General features: G+C 50.3%; 1 protein-coding gene and 1 long non-coding RNA gene across 3 annotated transcripts in view; one reads left to right on the top strand and one right to left on the bottom strand.

Moving 5' to 3' along the window:
• Positions 1 to 13,092: 13,092 nt before the first annotated feature.
• Positions 13,093 to 17,376, bottom strand: LOC116566411. Its single transcript, XR_004275849.1, has 2 exons — positions 16,705 to 17,376; positions 13,093 to 14,740 (listed from the first exon to the last, which is right to left on the bottom strand). It is a non-coding gene; the product is annotated as an uncharacterized LOC116566411 (long non-coding RNA).
• A 570-nt stretch (positions 17,377 to 17,946) lies between these two features.
• Positions 17,947 to 21,394, top strand: part of ECE1 (endothelin converting enzyme 1) — a 130,008-nt gene continuing 126,560 nt past the window's right edge. Inside the window, exon 1 of one of the 2 annotated variants that reach the window (XM_032300679.1) lies at positions 17,947 to 18,105. In XM_032300679.1, coding sequence (XP_032156570.1) covers positions 18,103 to 18,105 — 3 coding nt within the window. In that variant the 5' untranslated portion in view covers positions 17,947 to 18,102. Of the gene's footprint in view, positions 18,106 to 18,339; positions 18,530 to 21,394 lie in introns of those variants that run through there. The other variant, XM_032300681.1, reaches the window with a different exon arrangement.

Genomic DNA, 21,394 nt, shown 5'->3' with positions numbered 1-21,394 from the left:
CTATTTTTTTCTATCATAATCTAGTCTGTGAGGGAAAATTTTTGTAGCTATACTTTTATGCATGCTTTCAGTTATCTCCATAATTAAAGGAATTCCAAAGTAGATCTGGATGAAAAGGGATTATTTTTAAGACCAACTGTCGAGAAGGGGACAGGAAAAAAAACAAAAAGACCAACTGTCCTGAGAATTCTTGAACCAACTGTTTCTTCCACCTGTAGGGTAAGAGGGCCTGTTTCCCCCAAATCTGGCCCACCTACCTCCTGACAAGCATTTGCCTCTGGAAATCTTACCTGTCCTTACACTCTTACCTCTCCTGTCCCTTCTCCTATTCTCAGCAGATTCTGAGTTGTGGACACCTACAGCCCTTACTCTTCTTTTTTTTTTTTTTTTTTTTTTTTGAGACAGAGTCTCGCTCAGTTGCCCAGGCTGGAGTGCAGTGGTGCGAACACGGCTCACTGCAGCCTCGGCCTCCTGGGCTCAAGCAGTCCTCTCACCTCAGCCTCCTAAGTAGCTGGAACTGCAGGCATGCACCACTGCCCCCAGCTAATTTTGTATAGAGATGGGGTCCCACTATGTTGCCAGGCTGGTCTCAAACTCCTGGCCTCAAGCGATCCTCCCTTCTAGGCCTCCCAAAGTGCTTGGGACTACAAGCATCAACCACCGCATCCGGACACCCTGTTTTATGGTATTTGTCACTTTCTCGTTCCCTTTATGGCCATTTTTGGCACAATTTATCTTTTCTTCCAGATGTAGATGTCTTGCTATCAAGAACTCTATTTTCTTCATTGCCATTCGTTCATAATTTATACACCATCAAGCAACTTTTACAACATCCACAGTTAACTACACACGTAGGCTGTTAAAAAAATATATGAGTCTGGTTGCAGTGGTTCATGCCTGTAATCCCAGAACTTTGGAGGGCCAAGGCAGGCAGATCATTTGAGTATGGGGGTTCAAGACCAGCCTGGGCAACATGGCGAGACCCTATCTCTACTAAAAATGCAAAAAAAACAGCTGGCCATGGTGGTGCATGCCTGTGGTCCCAGCTATTCAGGAGGCTGAGGTGGAAGGATCGTTTGAACCAGGGTGGGGGCAGACATTGCAGTGAGCCGAGATCACACCACTGGACTCCAGCCTGGGTGACAGAGTGAGACCCTGTCTCAAAAAATAATACACACACACACACACACACACACACACACACACACACAAGAAAATATCTTATAAATTACTCCAAGTCAGTGAGGTTACTGCATTTCCATTTCATTCTACCCATCTGATGTTTGTTGAGAAGATTCTTTGGCACAGGAGGTGTAATGGGCTCTAGGGGTCCCTGCCCTCCAGGAGTTCACAGTCAGCCAAATGCTGTTCTTACCATCCTCTCAGCTAAACCAAAAAGGGAAACAGAACATTTTGTCTCTGACTCATGATTAAAGAATGAAAAATTAATTAGAATTTCATGCCTGCAATTCTAACACTTTGGGAGGCTGAGACGGGAGGATTACAAAAAATACAAAACTTAGCTGGGCGTGGTGGTGCACACCTGCAGTCCCAGCTACTCAGGAGGCTGAGGTGAAAGCTGGGCGTGGTGGTGCACACCTGCAGTCCCAGCTACTCAGGAGGCTGAGGTGAAAGCTGGGCGTGGTGGTGCACACCTGTAGTCCCAGCTACTCAGGAGGCTGAGGTGAAAGGATCACCTGAGCCCAGGGAGGTTAAGGCTGCAGGGAGCCGTGATCACACCACTGCACTCCAGCCTGGGCAACAAAGCAAGACCTTGTTTCTTTAAAAAAAAAAAAAAAAAAAAAAGAACGCTCTTTACCCTGGTGCCAATAAACAAAAAGGATTTGTTGGCTGGGCACGGTGGCTCACGCCTGTAATCCCAGCACATTGAGAGGCCCAGGTGGGCGGATCACCTGAGGTCAGGAGTTTGAGACCAGCCTGGCCAACATGGAGAAACCCCGTCTCTACTAAAAATACAAAAATTAGCAGGGTGTGGTGGCGCACACCTGTAATCCCAGGTACTTGGAAGGCTGAGGCAGGAGAATTGCTTGAACCCGGGGGGCGGAGGTTGCAGTGAGCCAAGATCACACCACTACACTCCAGTCTGGGCCACAGAGCAAGACTTTGTCTCCAATAAAAAAAAAAGGACTTGTCACATACGTGCTGCTGTGTGAACAATCTCTTCAACAGCCTTTTACAGACAATGCACAACTTTTCCATTCTTCTTGGGGTTCATTCCACTATCACCTTCCTGGAAAGCCAAGGGCTTCATTTAGGAAGGGTCTTTGGGTGAGTGCCTCACTAAAAACGTAGTCTGGGTATAAAGTGTTCTGCCGGTTCAACGTCAACCCCACGGACAGCCACTGGGTACCTCACACGCAGTCATTCAAGCACCATGATCAGCACAGTATTAGGCTCACAGTAGGAGCTTAACCACATGTCGATTCAGCCAACATTCACTTTAATGGATTCTTACTTTTAGAAGTAATGGCAAAAACCGCAATTACTTTTGCACCAACCTAATACATACCAGGCATCCAGCCTAAATCCTGAGAGCATTTGGGTAAATAAAGGACAGACACGGGGCCATCTCATCCACTGCTGGTGAAAATGTAAAGTGATACAGCCACTTTTGCAAACAGTTTGGCAGTTCTGCAAGAAGTGAAACATGCACTTAGCATCCAATCCAGCACTTCCACTCCCAGGTATCCAGGCATCTACCCTAGTGAAATGAAAATGTATATCCACACCAAGACTTGGATGCATTTTTTTTTAAATTTTTAGAGACAGGTTCTCCTCTTTCACCCAGGCTGGAGTCCAGTGGCATGCTCCTGGCTCCCTGTAGCCTCAATCTCCAGGGCTCAATCCATCCTCCTGCATCAGCCTCCAAGTAGCTGGGACTAGAGATGCGTGCCACCATGCCTGGCTAATTTATTTGTTTAGAGCACAGGGTCTTACTACGTTGCCCAGGCCAGTCTTGAGCTCCTGACTTCAAACAAGCCTCCTGCCTCAGCCTCCCAAGTAGCTGGGGACTTGTATGCAAATATTGATAGCAGCATTCTTCTATAGACAAAAACTGGAAGCAATCCAAAAGCCCAAAATGTAAGTGGATAAACAAAATGTCATCCATCCATAAAATGGAATACTCCTCAGCAATACAAGAAACACAGCGCCGGTGCACAGAGCAACACAGATGAAGCGCTAGACTGCGCTAAGAGAAAAGAGCCAGGCACAGAAGCCCACATGCTGTCACACTGTATGATTCCATTTATGCGAAATTTCTTTTTTTTTTCTTTTTTGAGATGGAGTCTTGCTCTGTCACCCAGGCTGGAATGCAGTGTCATGATCTCGGCTCACTTGCAACCTCTGCCTCTCAGGTTCAAACGATTCTCCTGCCTCAGCCTCCCAAGTAGCTGAGATTACAGACATGCACCACCAAGTCCTGCTAATTTTTGTATTTTTAGTAGAGACAGGGGTTTCACCATGTTGGCCAGGCTGGTCTGGAACTCCTGACCTCAAGTGATCCACCAGCCTTGGCCTCCCAAAGTGCTGGGATTACAGGTGTGAGCCACCGCGCCTGGCCCCATTTATGTGAAATTTCTAGAAAAGGAAAAACTAGAGAGTCAGAAAGCAGATCAGTGTTTGCCGAGGGATGAGAATGAAAGCAGGAATTAACCACCAGTGGGTAGTGGGGGTCTTTAAGGGGTGATGCAAGTGTTCTCAAACTGGCTTGTGGTGACGATGGCACAACTCTGTGAATTTACTAAAAATCATTCAACTCTACACTTAAAATGGATGAATGGTATGGCATGTAAGTTACACCTCAATGAAGAGACATGACAAGTCTGGTTCAGAGGCTCATGCCTATAATCCCAGTGCTTTGAAAGGCCCAGGATGGAGGATCACTTGAGGCCAGGAGACAGAGACAAGCCTTGGCAGCACAGAGCCCTTGTCTCTACTGAAAATTTAGATGTTAGCCAAGTCCGAGTGTAGTGGCTCATAACTGTAATCCCAGCACTTTGGGAGGCCAAGGCAGGTGGATCACTTGAGCTTAGGAGGTTGAGACCAGCCTAGGCAACATAGTGAGACCCCCTGTCTACAAAAAAATAGAAAAAGTTTAGTTGGGCATGGTGGCACGTGCCTGTAGTCCCAGCTGTGTGAAAGGCTGAGGTGGGAGAGTCACTTGAACCTGGGAGGTCGAGGCTGTAGTGAAGGCGACCTGGGAGCTGGAGGCTGAATTATGGTTATGCTACTGCATTCCAGCCTAGGTGACAGAGCAGGATCTTGTCAAAAAAAAAAAAAAAAAAAAAAAAAAAAAAAGCCAGGTGTGGTCGTGGCAGCTACTCAGGAGGCTGAGATAGGAAAATCACTTGACCCCAGAAGTTTGAGGCTGCAGTGAGCTGTGATTGCACCACTACACTCTAGCCTGGGCAACAGAGCAAGACCCTGGCTCTCAAAGAGAGAGAGAAAGACATGACATGACACAAGGACCGTCCCCACATTTGCTTTGTAATCTGATTGGAGAGCTAGACAATAGATAAGTGACCAAGAAACTAAGTATAGAATTACAAATTCTGATAAGTGGCTGGGCGGGGTGGCTCATGCCTGTAATCCCAGCACTTTGGGAGGCTGAGGCGGGCAGATCAGATCACCTAAGGTCAGGAGTTCAAGACTAGCCTGGCCAACATGGTGAAACTCTTGTCTCTACTAAAAATATATTTAAAAAATTGGCCATGCATGGTGGCCCGTGCCTGTAACCCCAGCTACTTGGGAGGCTGAGGCAGGAGAATCGCTTGAACCCAGGAGGTAGAGGTTGCAGTGAGCCGAGATCGCGCCATTTCACTCCAGCCTGGGCAACAAGAACAAGACTCTATCCCAAAAAGAAAAGAAAAAAATATCTGATAAATACAATGAAGGAAATGAGGTAGGTGTAGTGAGAGAGAGAAGAAAACGAGAGTCTCCTCGGAAAGGGTCGCCAAGAAGGGTCTTTCTGGAGAGTGACATTTGCACTGAGACCTAAAAGGAAGAGAGAGGGGAGACTCATCCGGATGAGGGCAGCCTGGTCTGACTCTGTGGGAGGAAAGAGCTTGGCGTTCTGGAGCTCACGGGAAGCCTGTGAGCCATGCTCTTACATACATGTTGTAGACTGTCAGAGCAGTGCAGAGACTTGCCCAAGACCACATGGCCCAGGAGCGATGGGGTAGGTGTTTGGAAAAAGGTCTGTTGTTCCTTGAATTGGCATTAGCCTTTCTGTCAGTGTGTTCCTGCAGTCAGTGCCAACACCCCAATCACACACAGGCTGGCTGGCTTGGTCCACACCAGCCCGTCACTGCCCAGGGCTTGGGGCACCATGGGTGGTGGAGGTATCTGGGCAAGTGCAGGGCAGGAGGCAGTGGAGGTGTGAGTGGCGTGGGAGGTGTGGGTGACTTCATGCTGCCCCAACACCTGCTGTGAAAACAGTGTGAGTCACAGGCAGGGATGGCTCCGGGATCCCCAAGACAGACCCCACCCAGGTCGGCCAGTACAGACACAGTCTCCAAGCGGACCTGCCCACCCACACCTCCTCTCCTCGTCTAAGACCCTCCTCAATGGCCTGCAGTTCCGGAGTGCAGAGTGGGACCGAAACCTCCACAATATCACTTCTTTGCTGCAAGACTTGAGACTTCACCAGCCTTGCTCTCCTCTGCTGAACGAGGATGTGGATGTACACGAAAGAACAGACCTGGGATCAGAACCCATGCCCATTTGGCTCCACAGTCTGGTCGTTCCATCATGCCAGCTGGAAGGGCTTCTTGCAATGGGCCTTACTGAGGGGCGAGTTTAGTATTCTCGGCTCTCTCCAGCATCCAGATCACCTGGGAGTTTCATGAACTTTGGGACCTGCCTTGAGTTATTTCGGTTTAATTGACCCGAGGTGAGATCCAGGCATTGACAGTACCTTTTAAGTGCTCCCCAGGTGATACAAATGGACCCCCACGGCTGACAATTGCCGATCCAACCCCTTCATTTTACAAAGTAGGAGACTGGTCAGGTGTGGTGGCTTACACCTGTAATCCCAGCACTTTGGGAGGCCAAGGTGGGTAGATTGCTTGAGCCCAGGAGTTTGAGACCAGCATGGCAACACGGTAAAAACCTGTCTCAACAAAAAATACAAAAAATTAGCGTGTTGGTGTGCACCTGTAGTCCCAGCTACTTGGAAGGCTGAGGTGGGAGGATCACTTGAGGTGACGAGGTTGAGGCTGCAGTGAGCCATGATCTCACACTCCAGCCGGGGCGACAGAGTGAGACTCTGTCTGCAGAAAACAAAAACAAAGCCAATCAAACAAACAAAAAAATGAGAATTCCGAGGCCCAGGGACTCTGAGTGACTTCTCCAATGCCCCAGGCCCTCCCGCTCATAGCCAGCTGCAGCTGGGGTCCTCAAGTTCTCCCCCTGACATGAAAGAACTATAGTAATGACGTATAAAGCCACAGTGGAGAGCAGGAGCTTTAAAATCAGAGTTGGATTCAAATCCTGCATTGCCACTTACAGGCTGTATGACCTGGAGCAAATCACTTCACCCCTCAGACCCTCAGGATCTTCATCTGTTAAAATAGTGGTCATGTGAGGGCCACATGAGATAGTGTATGCAGAGAAGAGGTGCTTATTAAACAGGCCTCTGTTCCTACAAGAGCCTTTCTGCAGAGTCTGAGAGACATTTATGCAGCATCAGCTGTGTGCTGGTCCCTGTTTCTATGGCTGGGGTTGCAGAATTGGGCTTAGGTAGGGGCAATGAAGAAACTGAACACGACAGTGGGAGGTGCTACGTTAGCAGTAAGGCAGGGCTGTGCGGGCACAGCCAGGGAAGGCTTCCTAGAGGAGGTGATGGTCTGACTGAGTATTGACAAATGAGTCAGGAGTTCGTTAGGTGAGGAGGTGAGGAAAGGGCATTCCAGGAGGAAGGAACAGCTGGAGCAAAGGCTCTGAGGCTACAGACAGAAGCTCAAAGAGCATCTGCTAATCCTGCCTTCTGAAGCTTGACCTGTCGACTTAAGATGAGGAAAGGAGCATGAAGACAGGAGTGGCTGTTTCAAGGGCCCTTTCCTAGTAGACTTGGGGAATGAGCATTTATTGGATGATACTTGATGCTAAATCTTTTGCACCTGTAAACCCACCGTATCTTCAAAACAGCATTCAGGGTGGGAAACATCACTCCCATTTGACATATAAAGTTCATACCCGGGCTCACTGTGCTGTCAGAACCGAATCAAGCAGTCTGATTGCAGTGTGGAACCGCATCCTCTGCTCTTGCCATTTCATGCCGTGGTCCCCAGCCCTTGTCAGAAGTGTTTTTTGTTTGTTTGTTTTGTTTTAAGAGACGAGGTCTTCCAATGACCAGAAGTCTCTAGAAGGGATGCAGAAGACGGAGAAGGAGGAGAGTCCCACGAATGCCACTCAAGAGGAGGATGTGGACGATATGGAAGCAGGTGGGGAAGAAGGGGACCTGGAGGGCAGTGACAGTGAGGCGGCCCAGTGGGCTGACCAGGAGCAGTGGTTCAGCATGCAGTGACGGGGTGGCAGCTCTGTGGCTGCACTGACCTGCCCTGCTGTGAGCACTTCTGTGGACTGAAGGACTGATAGGAGCCTGCTCTTGGGAGGACAACGGTTCAGCATGGGATTGCAGCAGGGGTCTTTGCCCCCTTGCTCCCGATTCCTAGTTGTGAGTTCATTTCTATAGCAGAGCCTGACCAACCTTCCGGAGCATGTCTCTCCATCCTCCCCTGCTCCAGCCAGGGAGACTGAGGGAGTGCCCTGAGCCCCCCACACACGCTGGGGCTTCTGGGCCAAGAGTACTTTTTATATAACTAATTTCTAAATCCAAAAGCTCAAGGAATAGACAGTGTTCTGTGTGTGACATGGATGGGTCTGAAGGAGTGACCCGCCAACCCAGCACAATAGTGTCATCTCCCAAGTCAGACGGCAGCACGATCTGGCCCTAGGGGGCTTCCTGCTCCCAGAAGTCATCGCCCTGGGCCCTCCAGACATCCTTAGTCATCTTGCTTCCTTCTGCATTTTAGTGATGCCTGAAGCTGACAGTTGCTGTTCTGCAGAACAGTTTTCCTCTTTGCTTAGCTAGTAACTTGCCTGTGAGCCTGGGCTGATCTGAGAAACAATGTGATGAGAGAATGAACAGAGGTGCACCTGGGGCAGTTCCCTAATAAAACTGGTTTGTACAGTCAAAAAGAGAGAGAGAGAGAGAGAGAGAGAGAGGGAGAGAGATGGGGTCTTGCTATGTTTCCCAGGCTGGAGTGCAGTGACTATTTATGGGCATGATCTTAGCACACTACAGCCTTGAACTCCTGAGCTGAAGGGATGCTCAAGTCTCAGCTTCCCGAATAGCTGAGACTACAGGTGTGCGCCACTGTGCCTGGCAGATAGAGTCTTTGTGTGGGTCTGGCCCATCCACTGACCTGGTCAAACCCTGAGTTTTCACCCTTGGCTCTGGCTGTCTGGGCAGCCACTGCGGAGTTTCCATACCCTTGAGTCAGTAGAGCAGAACAGCCTGGTTCTGCTTCAAGGGCACCTGGATCAATGCCTCTCGCCTGCACTCACCTGCACGCTGCAGCCCAAAGGTTGTATTTGCATCAGTCAAAGACCCCCAGGAGAGGGACGCAGCATCTTCCAAGCCTAGCTTTGCCTGGTGAAGCCAGCGCCCCAGGAAAGCTCCTGAAAACAGGAGCATTCAGGCTTCTGGAGAAAAGCCTCCCTGAGCAGCCAGGCCTGGTCTGCTTCTGCCAACCCTCTAGGCCCAGCTCACGCACTGTCCTCATGCCTAAGGCACTCCAGTCACTGGAACCTTCTTCCCACCTCTGTTCTTGCTCCCTTCCATGTCTGGGTCTTTGCTCAGGCGATTCCCACTATCCGGAACACTTTTCCCTTCTCTCTTAACCTGGGCAATGCCATCCTTGGCACTCAGCTATTTCCTCTTTAGCACCCCTGACCTCCCCACCATGTTGAATATCTCAGCCCCAAGCACCTCTCCCCCATCACTGCCAAGTTGGTCCTCATGTCCTCTCCCTTCTACCTGCCCCACATTCCCTGTCCTGGGTCCAGTCCTATGCTCTAGCCCATTCCTCCACAATCCAGCTCTTTCTAGCTGGCAACCAACACATTCACTTTATGAAATGTTTAGTTTTTTAAAAATCAATATGTCTTACATTCAGATAGCTGTTCAGTGTTAAGGCACACATTATAAAACATCCATTTAAAAAGACAGATTGAGGGCGGGAGTGGTGGCTCACCCCTGTAATCCCAGCACTTACGGAGGCCGAGGCGGGTGGATCACCTGATGTCAGGAGTTTACGACAAGCCTGACCAACATGGCAAAACCTCATCTCTACTAAAAATAGCAAAAATTAGCTGAGCGTGGTGGCACACAACTGTAATCCCAGCCCCTTGGGAAGCTGAGGCAAGAGAATCGCTTGAACCCAGGAGGCAGAGGTTACAGTGAGCCGAGATTACACCACTGCACTCCATCCTGGATGACAGAGTGTAACTCCATCTCAAATACATAAATAAATAAAAAGAGAGATGGGAAGCCATTAGAAAAAGATAGAAATCTATCGGGTTCCTGGACTGAATTTGCTACTGAGGTTGAATATCTAACCTACCTAAGGGCTTCCTAGCACCCAAGGCAAAAGGAGAAATATACTTTGTTATAATAGTTTGGCTCTAGGGGAACTTGTTTCTTTGAAATAACATATTTTTGCTTCCTCAGCTTGGAAGGGCTATACATAAAACAGCTGATATTGCAGTGAAGGCATCTGAGGAAATGGCTTTCTATTCTGCCTGCATTCCTGTCCCCTCTGGTAGTCTCCCTGTGCTCATCCCAACTAATTCCCAGGAATTCCTTCCCCTTCTCTGCTCCACCCTGGCCTACTTTCTCAGCTGTTTCCCTGACTCTGAGATCTCTGCAAAACCAAGTCTCGCTTCAGTGGAGGTGTTCACATTTGGGCCAGGTGACCCAAATGGTGGAGGAAACTGCAGTGGAGATTCATAAACTAAAACAGGGACTGGAATGGATAACTTTGCACATCTCATCCAGGTCCAGCCTTCAGGGTCTGTGAATCTGTACTGAGTAACTGAAATGCAACCCTACTCCCCACCGTAGTAATTCCAACTTCTGTATGGTTCCTCAGAAAAAAAAACAAAAAAAACAGTTGAGTTCAAATCCCACAACTTTAAAGCTGCCTTCTCTAGATTAGTGCCCACGTCCCACTCGGTTTCAGCTTCTTAACGCAGATAACTGCAAGGAATTGTGGGGTGCTTCATGATGGTACATGCCTAACGATTATTTATGTATATCCTTACTCTGTCACGAGCAGAAAGGCATTTGCAGCAGCTCATAAAAAACAAATAAACCAGAGCCAGGCGTGGTGGTACATGCCTGGAGCCCCAGATACCTAGGAGGCTGAGGCAGGAAAATGCCTTGTGCCCTGGAGTTTAAGATCAGCCTGGGCAACATAGTGAGACCCCCATCACTAAAAAAATTAAATTAAATTAAAAAATAAGAATCTTCTGGCTGGGTGCGGTGGCTGACACCTATAATCCCAGCACTTCAGGAGGCAGAGTAGGGCAGATCACTTGAGGTCAGAAGTTTGAAACTAGCCTGGCCAACGTGGTGAAACCCCATCTCTACTAAAAATACAAAAAAATTAGCCTGGCATGGTGGCACACGCACCTACTTGGGAGGCTGAGGCAGCAGAATCGCTTGAATCTGGGAGGCAGAGGTTGCAGTGAGCCAAGATCACGCCATTGCACTCAAGCCTGGGAGAAGGAGTGAGTCTCTGTCTCAATCAATCAATCAATAAGAATCTTCCTCAACATTCTTACAGCAAAATTAATGAGTTGATTAATTTTTTTTCCTTTATTTATTTATTTCTAAAGATGGTGTTTCACCACGATGGCCAGGCTGGTCTTGAACTCCTGACCTCAGGTGATCCACCCACCTTGGCCTCCCAAAGTTCTGGGATTACAGCCACTGCACCTGGCCGAGTTGATTAATTTAAATAAAACAAAACAACTGCACTTACCAGAAAGTTAAGATAATAGACAAGTTGTCTCATCCCAGCTCTCCCACTTGACGGCTGTGTGATCTTACGCAGTGGCTTCATCGCTCTAAGCCTCAGTTTCCTTGTCTGTAAAATGTGGTAATAGTAGTACCTATCCCCATTGGGCTATTGTAGAACTAAATATATGAATACAGAGGAGCACTTAGCGCAATGCCTGGCATACAGTACCTAGACAAGATATTTCAGCAGTTTTATTTATTTATTTATTTATTTATTTATTTGAGACGGAGTCTTGCTCTGTCGCCCAGGCTGAAGTACAGTGGCTCCATCTCGGCTCACTGCAACCTCCACCTCCTGGGTTGAAGCGATGCCCCTGCCTCAGCCTCCCTAGTAGCTGGGATTACAGGTGCCTGCCACCATGTCTGGCTAATTTCTGTATTTTCAGTAGAGAAGGGGTTTTACTATGTTGTCCAGGCTGGTCTTAAACTCCTCGCCACAGGTGATCCGCCTGCCTCGGCCTCTCAAAGTGCTGGGACTATAGGCGTGAGCCACCATGCCTGGCTGAAGTTTTTATTTTTATGATGATGATGTAATCTAGTGTTCTGTTTATAAAAAAGTAATCTGGGTAAAGCTGAACTGCTCCAAAGCCAGTCTCAGCCCCCTGTTGAATGAGAAACACTACTTTCTCCTCTGAAAAATAAAACTGCAAAACAATTTAAATCTTTATCCAATTCTTTTAAGAAGGTTAAGGCAGATATCATCCATAATCTCAATAAAACTTTCTCCAATTCCCTCCCTGCTGCTTTCTTTCTCTCTCTCTCTCCCTTACCCTCCTCCTGCCTGACGCCTCACCCTTTTTCAGTATCTCACAGCAGCCCCAAAATCTGCATCTGGATCCCCCAAACACTCCCTCAAAGCTCAGCCTGTGCTGGCTTTGACCTGCTTCACCCCCTGCTCCAGCCTCCCCCCATTGTTCCCACCTCTCAGCCTCTGTCCTTTCTCCTATAGCTTGTTTCTTTCTCCCCCTCCTCCACCCATTACCCCAGATCCACAGGATAAAGCCCAGGCTGCTGCTGCCTGACGCAGCAAGTTGCCTTCCTCAGAGTGGGCAGGGAGGAAGGGAGGCTGTGAAAACGTTCGTACTGTTTTTCCTCTCCCAAAATGGACATACATCTGTCCATTCAGCTAAATGCAGAATCACATCAAGAAGTCTGCAATGGTTAATATCTGAGGAATGAGATTATAGAGACTGTTTCTTCCCATTCTATTCATTTCTGTATTATCTATTTTGCTTTTTTCTTTTTTTTCTTTTTGAGTCAGGGTGTCATGCAGCAGTCTCAAACTCCTGGGCTCGAGCGATCCTCCCACCTCAGTCTCCCCAGTAGCTGGGATACAGGCTTGCACCACCATGTCCGACTAATTTTTTAAAAATATATTTAGTAGAGGCCAGGTGCGGTGGCTCATGCCTGTAATCCCAGAACTTTGGGATGCCGAGGCGAATGGATCACTTGAGGTTAAGAGTTTGACACTAGCCTGACCAACATCGTGAAACACTGTCTCTACTAAAAATACAAAAATTAGCTGGGTGTGGGTGGCAGGCGCCTGTAATCCCAGCTACTCGGGAGGCTGAGGCACAAGAACCGTTTGAATCCAGGAGGCAGAGGTTGTAGTGAGCTGAGATTGCACCATTGCACTCCAGCCTGGACAACAAGAGTGAAAATCTGTCTCAAAAAAAATGTGTGTGTTTGTGGTGTGTGTGTGTAGAGACAAGGTCTCACTATGTTGCCCAGGCTGGTGAACTCCTGGCCTGAAGCAATCCTCCTCCCTTGGACTCCCAAAGTGTAGAGATTACAGGCCTGAGCCATGGGGCCTGGTCCATATTGTTTGTTTTACAGGGACCACGTATTACATTTGAAATTTGAAAAAATAGAGATATATTTTATTTTTTTTATGTTTTCAAAATTAAGTAAGGAAATCAGGGCAGAGTGAAGACAGTAGAAAAAGTAAGGTGAAAGCAGGCATAAAGTAAGTATCCTGTCTATTCCATTGCTCTTGTATTTAAATCATGTAAAGTTCCCAGGATGGTGCCCACACAGACTTGATAACTAGCAGCTATTGTTGGAATTCCTGGGTCTCTGTCCTTCCCAGAAACTCAACTGCCCAGTTGAATCAGTAATTGGTGGCCCAAGGAGACACAAGAAAGGGGTCAGGTGGGATGGCCTGATCCTGTCTTTCACCAGGGGCCCAAGGCAGGGGGAGGGATCCTGCCCACCTCGCTGCAGGGTTGGATGAGTCAGGAAGAGCCTCATTGGGCCTAACTAGCTCTGCCTGCCTGCGCCCTGCTTCTGAGCATGGACTTCCCTCCCCTGCCAGCCTCTTCAGAGCTTCTTCTGCCGTCTTCGTGACTGTATCTTCTCAGACAGGCTGGTTTCTGTTTCTTGGAGAGTCAGGATTTCCCCCGGTGCCCAAAACAGTATTTCAGCTCAGTTATAGAAGACAAAACAACATTAAAAATTAAAAAGCTCTTAACAGCGAGTTTCATTCTGTCTGTGTGCCTGTGGGTCGCTCAGCGTGTCCAGCCTCTATCTGACTTGGCACATGGCATTACTCCAAAAGCAAAAAATCAGCCAAACCAAAGGGATTCTCTGGGCACCTACTATGGACCAGTCATTACCAAACATCTATCCTGTACAAGATGACAGAGGCAAAGCAGAGGAAGAATAATGCCAGTCATAGCCATGGCCATTTAACACCTGTGAATTGTCTCTCCACACATTCTAGGAGATTCCTTTTGGATCCTGGTAAATCCTAAGGCTAAATGGCTGGAAACCCACACCTAAACTACAATGCCAGGTATCTCCAGGGTCTCACTCCCTAGCTAATCAGAACCCTTGGCCACAGTGATTGGCAGAGGAATTGACACACGTCTCAGTGACAGTGGACGAGACTCAGTTTTGGGAATGTTATTAGAACTGTAGGAAAAAGTGAGTCCCTGTTTCTGTTGGGAGTTGATAAGACAGTAGGATGTGAGCCACTGCTGCTGGCTGTCACCTTATCATCACGAGTCCAAGAGATGAGGCCAACAGGGAGGGAGGCGGTCTTCAGAGATGGAGGAAATGAGACTGAATCCTAATGACATCATCTGAGCTCCTCTGGGAGCCATGCCTAAAGCTAGCTCTGCCCCTGTACTTTGCAGTTACACAGGCAAAGAAGTTCTTTCTTTTTGGCTCTGGCCAGTTCAGGTTGGCTTTCTGTGTTTGAGCCCTGATGCTCCAACTGGGCAGACCCTGTGCCCAGAGGCTTGAGTATTTGGAAGGGACGCCTCCCCACATCTCATCCAGTCTCCAGCAGTCTAACAAGGGAGAACTTCTCCTGTCATACAACCACCTGTGTCTGTCTGAGGGCATGGCGAGCCCACGAATGCCAACAGAAACAGCTGCACGACAGCAAAGGAGCAAAGCCCCTCAAACTAGCTGTGTCTCCTGGGGCAAATCACTTTTTCTCTCTGAACATTGATTTTCTCACCTGCAATATGGAGATGATGTGGGAATCATAGCATCAACCATATAGAATTGTCCGAATCAGTCAGATAATGCAGCAAAGCACCTACCACAGTGTCTGGCACATAGTGTTTCTTATGGCTGGCTGTTCCCAGAAAGCTGTTTAGAGGAGATGATCTCTGAGGATCCCTGAGGAGTTAAAGGTAAGGGTCAGAGTTGGCAGCAAACTTCACTTGCATGCTTTTGAGCAGCATAAGACCAGGGGCTGTGTTTTCAGGGGCAGCCTGGTAGAACGGAAAAAACTCAGCCATCACCTCAGGAGGCCTTGGTTGTAGTGCTGATTCTGCTGTCAAGCCAGGTAAGTGGCTTTGGAGTGGGTATGGGCATGCTGGCCCTCACTCCCTGCCCCCTCTTCCCACCCCATCACTTAATGTGCCCTTTTGGGGAGCAAGAAAGCCACAACCTGTCTCCTTTGCTTTCTTCATATAGCCATGGGGACCACACCTTGCTCAATGCTGTGTCCCCAATACTCAGCCCTGAGCTGATGGAGGATTCCAGAATGCCCATTTTATGAGTGATTAAAATGTGGTCATAATACCTATACCTGGCCTTCTGATCTTTTTTTTCTCTTTTTTTATTTTTTTTTTTTTTTTTGAGATGGAGTCTCATTCTGTCACCCAGGTTAGAGTGCAGTGGCTCAATCTTGGCTCACTGCAACCTCTGCCTCCCAAGTTCAAGTGACTCTCTTGCCTCAGCCTCCAAAGTAGCTGGGTTTATAGGCACGTGCCACCCTGCACAGCTGATTTTTTGTATTTTTATTACAGATGGGGTTTTGCCATGTTGGCCAGGCTGGTCTTGAACTCCTGACCTCAAGTGATCTGCCACCAAGACCAGCCTTTTTTTTTTTTTTTTTGAAATGGAGTCTCACTCTGCTGCCCAGGCTGGGGTACAGTGGCGTGATCTCGGTTCACTGCAACCTTCGCCTCCCCAGTCCAAGTGATTTTCCTGCCTCAGCATCCTGAGTAGCTGGGATTACAGGTGCCTGTCACCACGCCCGCTAAGTTTTTTGTATTTTTAGTAGAGACAAGTTTCGCCACGTTGGCCATGCTGGACTCAAACTCCTGACCTCAGGTGATCCAACCGCCTTAGCCTCTCAAAGTGCTGGGATTACAGGCATGAGCCACTGGATCTGGCCCTTTTTTCTTCTGGAGACTTCTTGTTGGAGAGTAACAGAGACAGAAAAGCACACAGATCGTAAGGAGCCTTCTCAATGATTTTTTCCCAGCTGAACTACCCGCTTCTCTGTACCTAACCCTTACTAGCATCCAGAAGCTTCCCTGGTACCCTTTCCAGTCATTCCCTCCCCAAAGATAACACAAACCTCACTTCTGACAGCACAGGTTAATTTTGCTTATTTTTGAACTTTATGTAAACGGAGCAATGCTTAAAGACCTTCTGGTGGTTTGTGAGTTACAAAGAGCCTACAATGTACATTAACTCCTTAAATCTTCACATCAGTACAGTGAGGTGGGCAGGAATTATGAACCCCGTTTCACAGAGGAGAAAACGGGGGCTCAGAGAGAAGAGAATCCTCTATAATCACATTGCTGGCAAGTGGAGAGCCTGAATAAGTGGGTTTCATTTTTGTGTGTGCCTGGGTCTCCAAGGTCTCTCCAGGCATCAGCGCATGATTCTCAGGAAGACACTTGGAGACTGGCCAGGAATCGTGCACCAGACCAGGGCAGCTGATGGTTTAAGTTACCCAGCCTGGAGGGGAGCTCTGGACCTTCAGGTCTGGTCACCTTTTGAACATGGCCAGACCCTCCCCTCTACACCATGCTCCCAGCTGCTGCAGGCAAGGAGCTTTTCCACCTCCACACGGAAGAATTTGGAATGCTGCCAGAAGGAGGGAGCAATGCAGAGATTTCCACAGAGCCCCTCCCGGCCCTCCAGGTTCCCACACAAACTGCCCAGGAGCAGATGGTCCCCTTTGGAACTGACTGTGTGCCTAGACCTTCTCTCCCTGACACATCCAGGGCCGCTCTGGGTCAGCACCTGGGCAGGGGTTGCAGCCAGCTGCTCTCCTCTTCCCTCCTGCCAATAATTTCTCTTTCCAGATTCACCCCCATCACCAACCATTACAGCCCCCTCACCTCTGTTGGCTGGTAGGCAGGATTCCCGGTGTCTTTCCTTCTGGCCTCATGAACATTCTGTCTGGCCTCATGAACTCTCAGACATCCTTCAAAGACCAAAGCCCAATGCCACCAGGATGTCTTTGTCTGTCCTGAATATACACTCATTATGTCCCCTACAAATTAGTTCCTCTTTCTCAGCACAATCCAAATATAATGATCACAAAAGTCACACAACAGTCACCTACAAAAAACCACAGTTTCACCACACATGCAATGTTTTTATCTTGATGTCTCTTGCACACTGGGTGACACACAAAGTTGTACCAAATCGCAGCCATGTCCTGCTTTTGTGTGGGCACATACAACACATACAAACTACACTACAAAACCCCAGGATTTTTTCTCAACTTGTTTACAACAGGGACACCACGTTTCTTTCTACCACATTACCATGCATGCACAACAGGACCCAAATGTGCAGACCACACATCACACACACACACAGGCAGGCGTTACCACACGTCACACACACACACACACTGTTCCTGTCTCCTTCCCTTGTCTTACAAAACCTACGTGAGACAATGTCTCTCCTGGATCTGCAAATGCCCACGCCTGGAGAGCCGCGGCCCCTTTTCTCTGCTTTCCCACCATTCCCTCCCTCACCCCTCTGTCAGGCACGCACGGGGACACACATACACAGCAACGAACCCCAAATATAGCAGACACACACACACAACAACAACAACAAACCCCAAATATAGTCAGGGCTTTCCTTCTCACATAAAGACACGGGCACGCGGAATCCACCCCTCCCCCCGTTTCTGGCTCCTCTTCTCCTCCCTCTTCCTCTCATACTCTACAGTCACAGACACACACACACACACACACACACACACACACACGCAGCTGCAGCGCCCTGGGTCACACTCCAGTGCAAGAGTCAGGCAAGAGACAAAGGTCGCCGAGGCTCCCGGCATCCCGCACCCGACACAGTCAAGCCTCTTCCCGGTTCCGCCTGCCTCTAACGCCGGTCTCGGCAAGGTCCGGACCGTGCGCCCCGAAGCCACAGCTCCCGCCCGCGCTGGCCCTCCGGGTCCCGGCACGGCCCGGGCAGCCGGCTCCCGGGGCGCCAAGGGTTAAGTGCCCGCTCGGGCGCGGGGAGTGCGGTCTCCGGGAGTGATTGGTTGCGCAGCCCGGGCCCCGCCCCCCGCCCCCTGCCATTGGCCCCGCGGCGGGCCCGCCCCTCCGGGGCTCGGCGCCGATGCCGCGAGCTCGCCCGCAGGAGCCGAGCGCGCCGCCGGGGCCAGACTGCCGAGCCGTCCGAGCAGCGGGGCTGGCAGCCGGGAGCCCGGAGCTGGGAATCTGGAGCCGGGCGCTGGGAGCGGCGCGGGGCCGTGGCGGAGCACGCGAGCTATGGTGAGTGCAGCGCCCGGGGGTCCGGTCCGGTCCAGCCCAGCCTCGACGGTCCCAGGCAGCGGCGCCGCGGGTGTCACCCCGGGCCCCCCTGGCTCGCTGGGGGCTGGGCAGCGGCAGCCCCCGCCCGGCTCTCGAAAGGCCTGGAGTCGGGGGGCGCCTGGGCAGAGCGCGGCTCTCCGGGCGGTGCTGTGCTTGCCCCACTGGGGACGGCCGCGCCGAGCTTGGTTCAGGTCCCGGCCAGATGTGGAGGACTCGGGGTGCCCGGTTCGCTTTGGGGACGGTTTCTGCGGTCTGGCTTGGGTTGTCCTGAAGTCCCTGGTTTCGGCTTGGCTTGGAGACCCAGGGAAGCCTGGCCGGGCTCGCGGGAGGCGACGATTCTGAGGTGCTTGGATGCAGCTGGACCTGAGTGTCCCGGGACACTGAGGTCGGTCTGGGGCTCGCCTTGGGGCACCGTGGGTGGCCATCCCCGGCGCTTTCGGAGGGCTCAGTTGCGGCCCTCTGGGACTGCCGATCCCGCTGTGGCCTAAGGGATGTAGGTGCTGGCGTGGCAGCCAGGTCGGTGCTGTTAGAGACCAGGGGACACTCAGGGACTCTGCACCCAGCGATTCGGTCTCCCCAGCATCTCCCGGTGATGGGTCCTCAGAGGAGGGCTTGCTGAGGCCAAGTGCTGTCCGCGATGGGCAGGGGGCACCAGTGAGAAGGGGAGCTGGGGAGGGGCGTTTCATGGGGATCTCTGAAGCCCCAGAAGAGAAATCCGTTTGATCCAGGCTGGGCTCCCTGGGAGGCTATTGGGAGGAGCATTGTCTCTGGACCCCAAGAGCAAAGGCCCTTCGTCCACTTGTCCAGGGCTGGGTGCTGGCCTCTCCATCACGGGAAGGGAGCCATCTACTTCTCTTTGGCTTATTTCGGGCCACTCTGATTCCCTCTCCTACTTCTGTTCTGTGCCCTGTAAAGTGGGTCCAAGTCACCATGGAGGACTGAGGAGGGACGGTGACTGCCAGTACTTGGATGCAACCACCTCCACTTCTTTGTCACGCTCCTGCCAAGCCCTAGGGCGCCTGGATGGGAGCAGGACAGGACCTCCTGTAAAGCTGGAGTCCCACAGTGGCTCCCCAGGACCAATCCCTGCTCTGCCCAGAGCTGGAGTCCCCTTACAATCCCCTCCATCTCTCCCCTTCCAGGCCCCTCTCTTCTCACCCAGCTAGGTAGGGTTTTCCTCCCTTAGGCATCACCAGTTGCCTCACTAGAGTCAGAAGTAGTGGAATTATGGGTTAAGTCTTTTTTTTTTTTTTTTTTTAGACGGAGCTTTGCTCTCTCTCCAGGCTGGAGTGCAGTGGCAATCTTGGCTCACTGCAACCTCCGCCTCCTGGGTTCAAGCGATTCTTCCACCTTAGACTCCGGAGTAGCTGGGACCACAGGCACGTACCACTAGGCCCGGCTAATTTCTGTATTTTTAGTAGAGATGGGGTTTCACCATGTTGGCCCGGATGATGGATCTCGGTCTCTTGACTTCGTGATCCACCCACCTCAGCCTCCCAAAGTGCTGGGATTACAGGCGTGAGCCACTGTGCCCGGCTGAATTATGGGTTAATTCTATAACTTAAGGTGCTTAGAGACCATCTGGGACTCAACCTACCTCCTCTGTTAGGGATCTCGCCTCCAATGCCCCACCCCGATGGTTTCCATGACAGGACCATGGACCAGCACTGAATTTAAAGTCTCAGTGTATGGGCACTAAAAGGCAGCGAGACTTTGAGGTTGTATGATCCCCTCTGCCTCTAAGCCCACCCTAAGTTACTCATAAAGAAAATTTTTTCTTCCTTAAAAACCACCAAAAAAACAAAGAGGTCCCCCCACTCTTCCTTGGTGACACTTTATAGATCCTTATAACCTAGGAAGCCCACCAGCCCATTGGGAAGACCCCAGGCTTTGTCATCAAACCGATTTGTGTTTGAACCCCATCCCCCCCACTTCCCCACAGGGGCTTTGGTCCGGTGGCAGCATCAGCTTTGAGTTTCAGTAAGAGAGCTTTTTGCCTGAATACAGCTTAGTTTCCTTTCTTTCTGTTTGAGATGGAGTCTTGCTCTGTCGCCAGGCTGGAGTGCAGTGGCGCAATCTCAGCTCACTGCAACCTCCGCCTCCCCAGTTCAAGTGATTCTCCTGCCTCAGCCTCCCTAGTAGCTGGGACTACAGGCGCGTGCCGCCATGCCCTGCTAATTTTTGTATTTTTAGTAGTGATGGGATTTCACCATGTTGGCCAGGATGGTCTCGATCTTTTGACCTCGTGATCCACCTGCCTCGGCCTCCCAAAGTGCTGGGATTACAGGCACGAGCCACTGTGCCTAGCGTAGTTTCCTTTCTTTTCCAAAGTTGGGCCAACACTGGGAAGTTCTACCTAATATCTAAAACCTATTTGCTGGGGTTGTCTCTGGAATCCAAGAACAAAGGCCCTTCATCCACCTGTCCAGGGCCAGGTGCTGGTCTTTCCAGCACAGGGACGGAGGCCACCTATTTGCTCACCTGGAAGAAGGATGAAAGTTTATCATGTTGTAGGGAGGAGACCGTGATACTTTCATCTATCACTCAGCCAGGATGCATTGAACACTTACTGTAAACTAAACCCCGTGTGAAGGAGGAAGGAACTGACCGAATAAACATTGTTAAGGGAGCTTCCACCAGGCCATAAATGTCTGCACTGGTCCTCAGGCTAGCTGGCACACCCTTGGAGAGGCAGAAATATGCCGGGTGGGGGCTCTCTCCAGGTTGGAGAGATGAGAGAAAGCTTCATAGAGCAGGTGACATCTGAACTGGAAGGGATGTCCCAGGAGGGGGACCCGTGTGACAGAGGACCAGAGTATGAGCGCACAGGACAGGCTCCTGGAAAGGCTGGAGTAGGGCTGGCCTGGCACCTGGCTATGAAAGGGCCAGGAAAGAGAAGAGAAAGAGGGGAAAAAGGTTGTTGGGGCCAGAGAGTCCAAGGCTGAGGAAGTCCACAGTACATTGTTACGGGCAGGGTGTACATGGGGTGGAGGCTGATGTCAGGCCTCCCTGGCCCCTGTCATTTTAATTTCCTCTAAACATTGGTTCCTGTGCTGTCATTCCTGAGGCAGGGGTGATTTGGGGCTGTTTATTCCCTGGATCTCCTGCTCCGTGGCTTTTAAACAAATCCAGCACTCCCTCCTTTGCAGTGTGACCAAGTTGTTCCTGGCCCCTGGGTTCCTAATGAGACATGTTTGCAGAGCGTGTGTGTGTGTGTGTGTGTGTGTGTGTGTGTGTGTGTGTGTGTGTG

Source organism: Sapajus apella, unplaced genomic scaffold (assembly GCF_009761245.1).
Source record: "Sapajus apella isolate SASKATOON/1434 unplaced genomic scaffold, GSC_monkey_1.0 scaffold43, whole genome shotgun sequence".
In the NCBI taxonomy this organism is placed as follows: Eukaryota; Metazoa; Chordata; class Mammalia; order Primates; family Cebidae; genus Sapajus; species Sapajus apella.
This window is presented reverse-complemented; position numbering and strand designations above follow the sequence as displayed.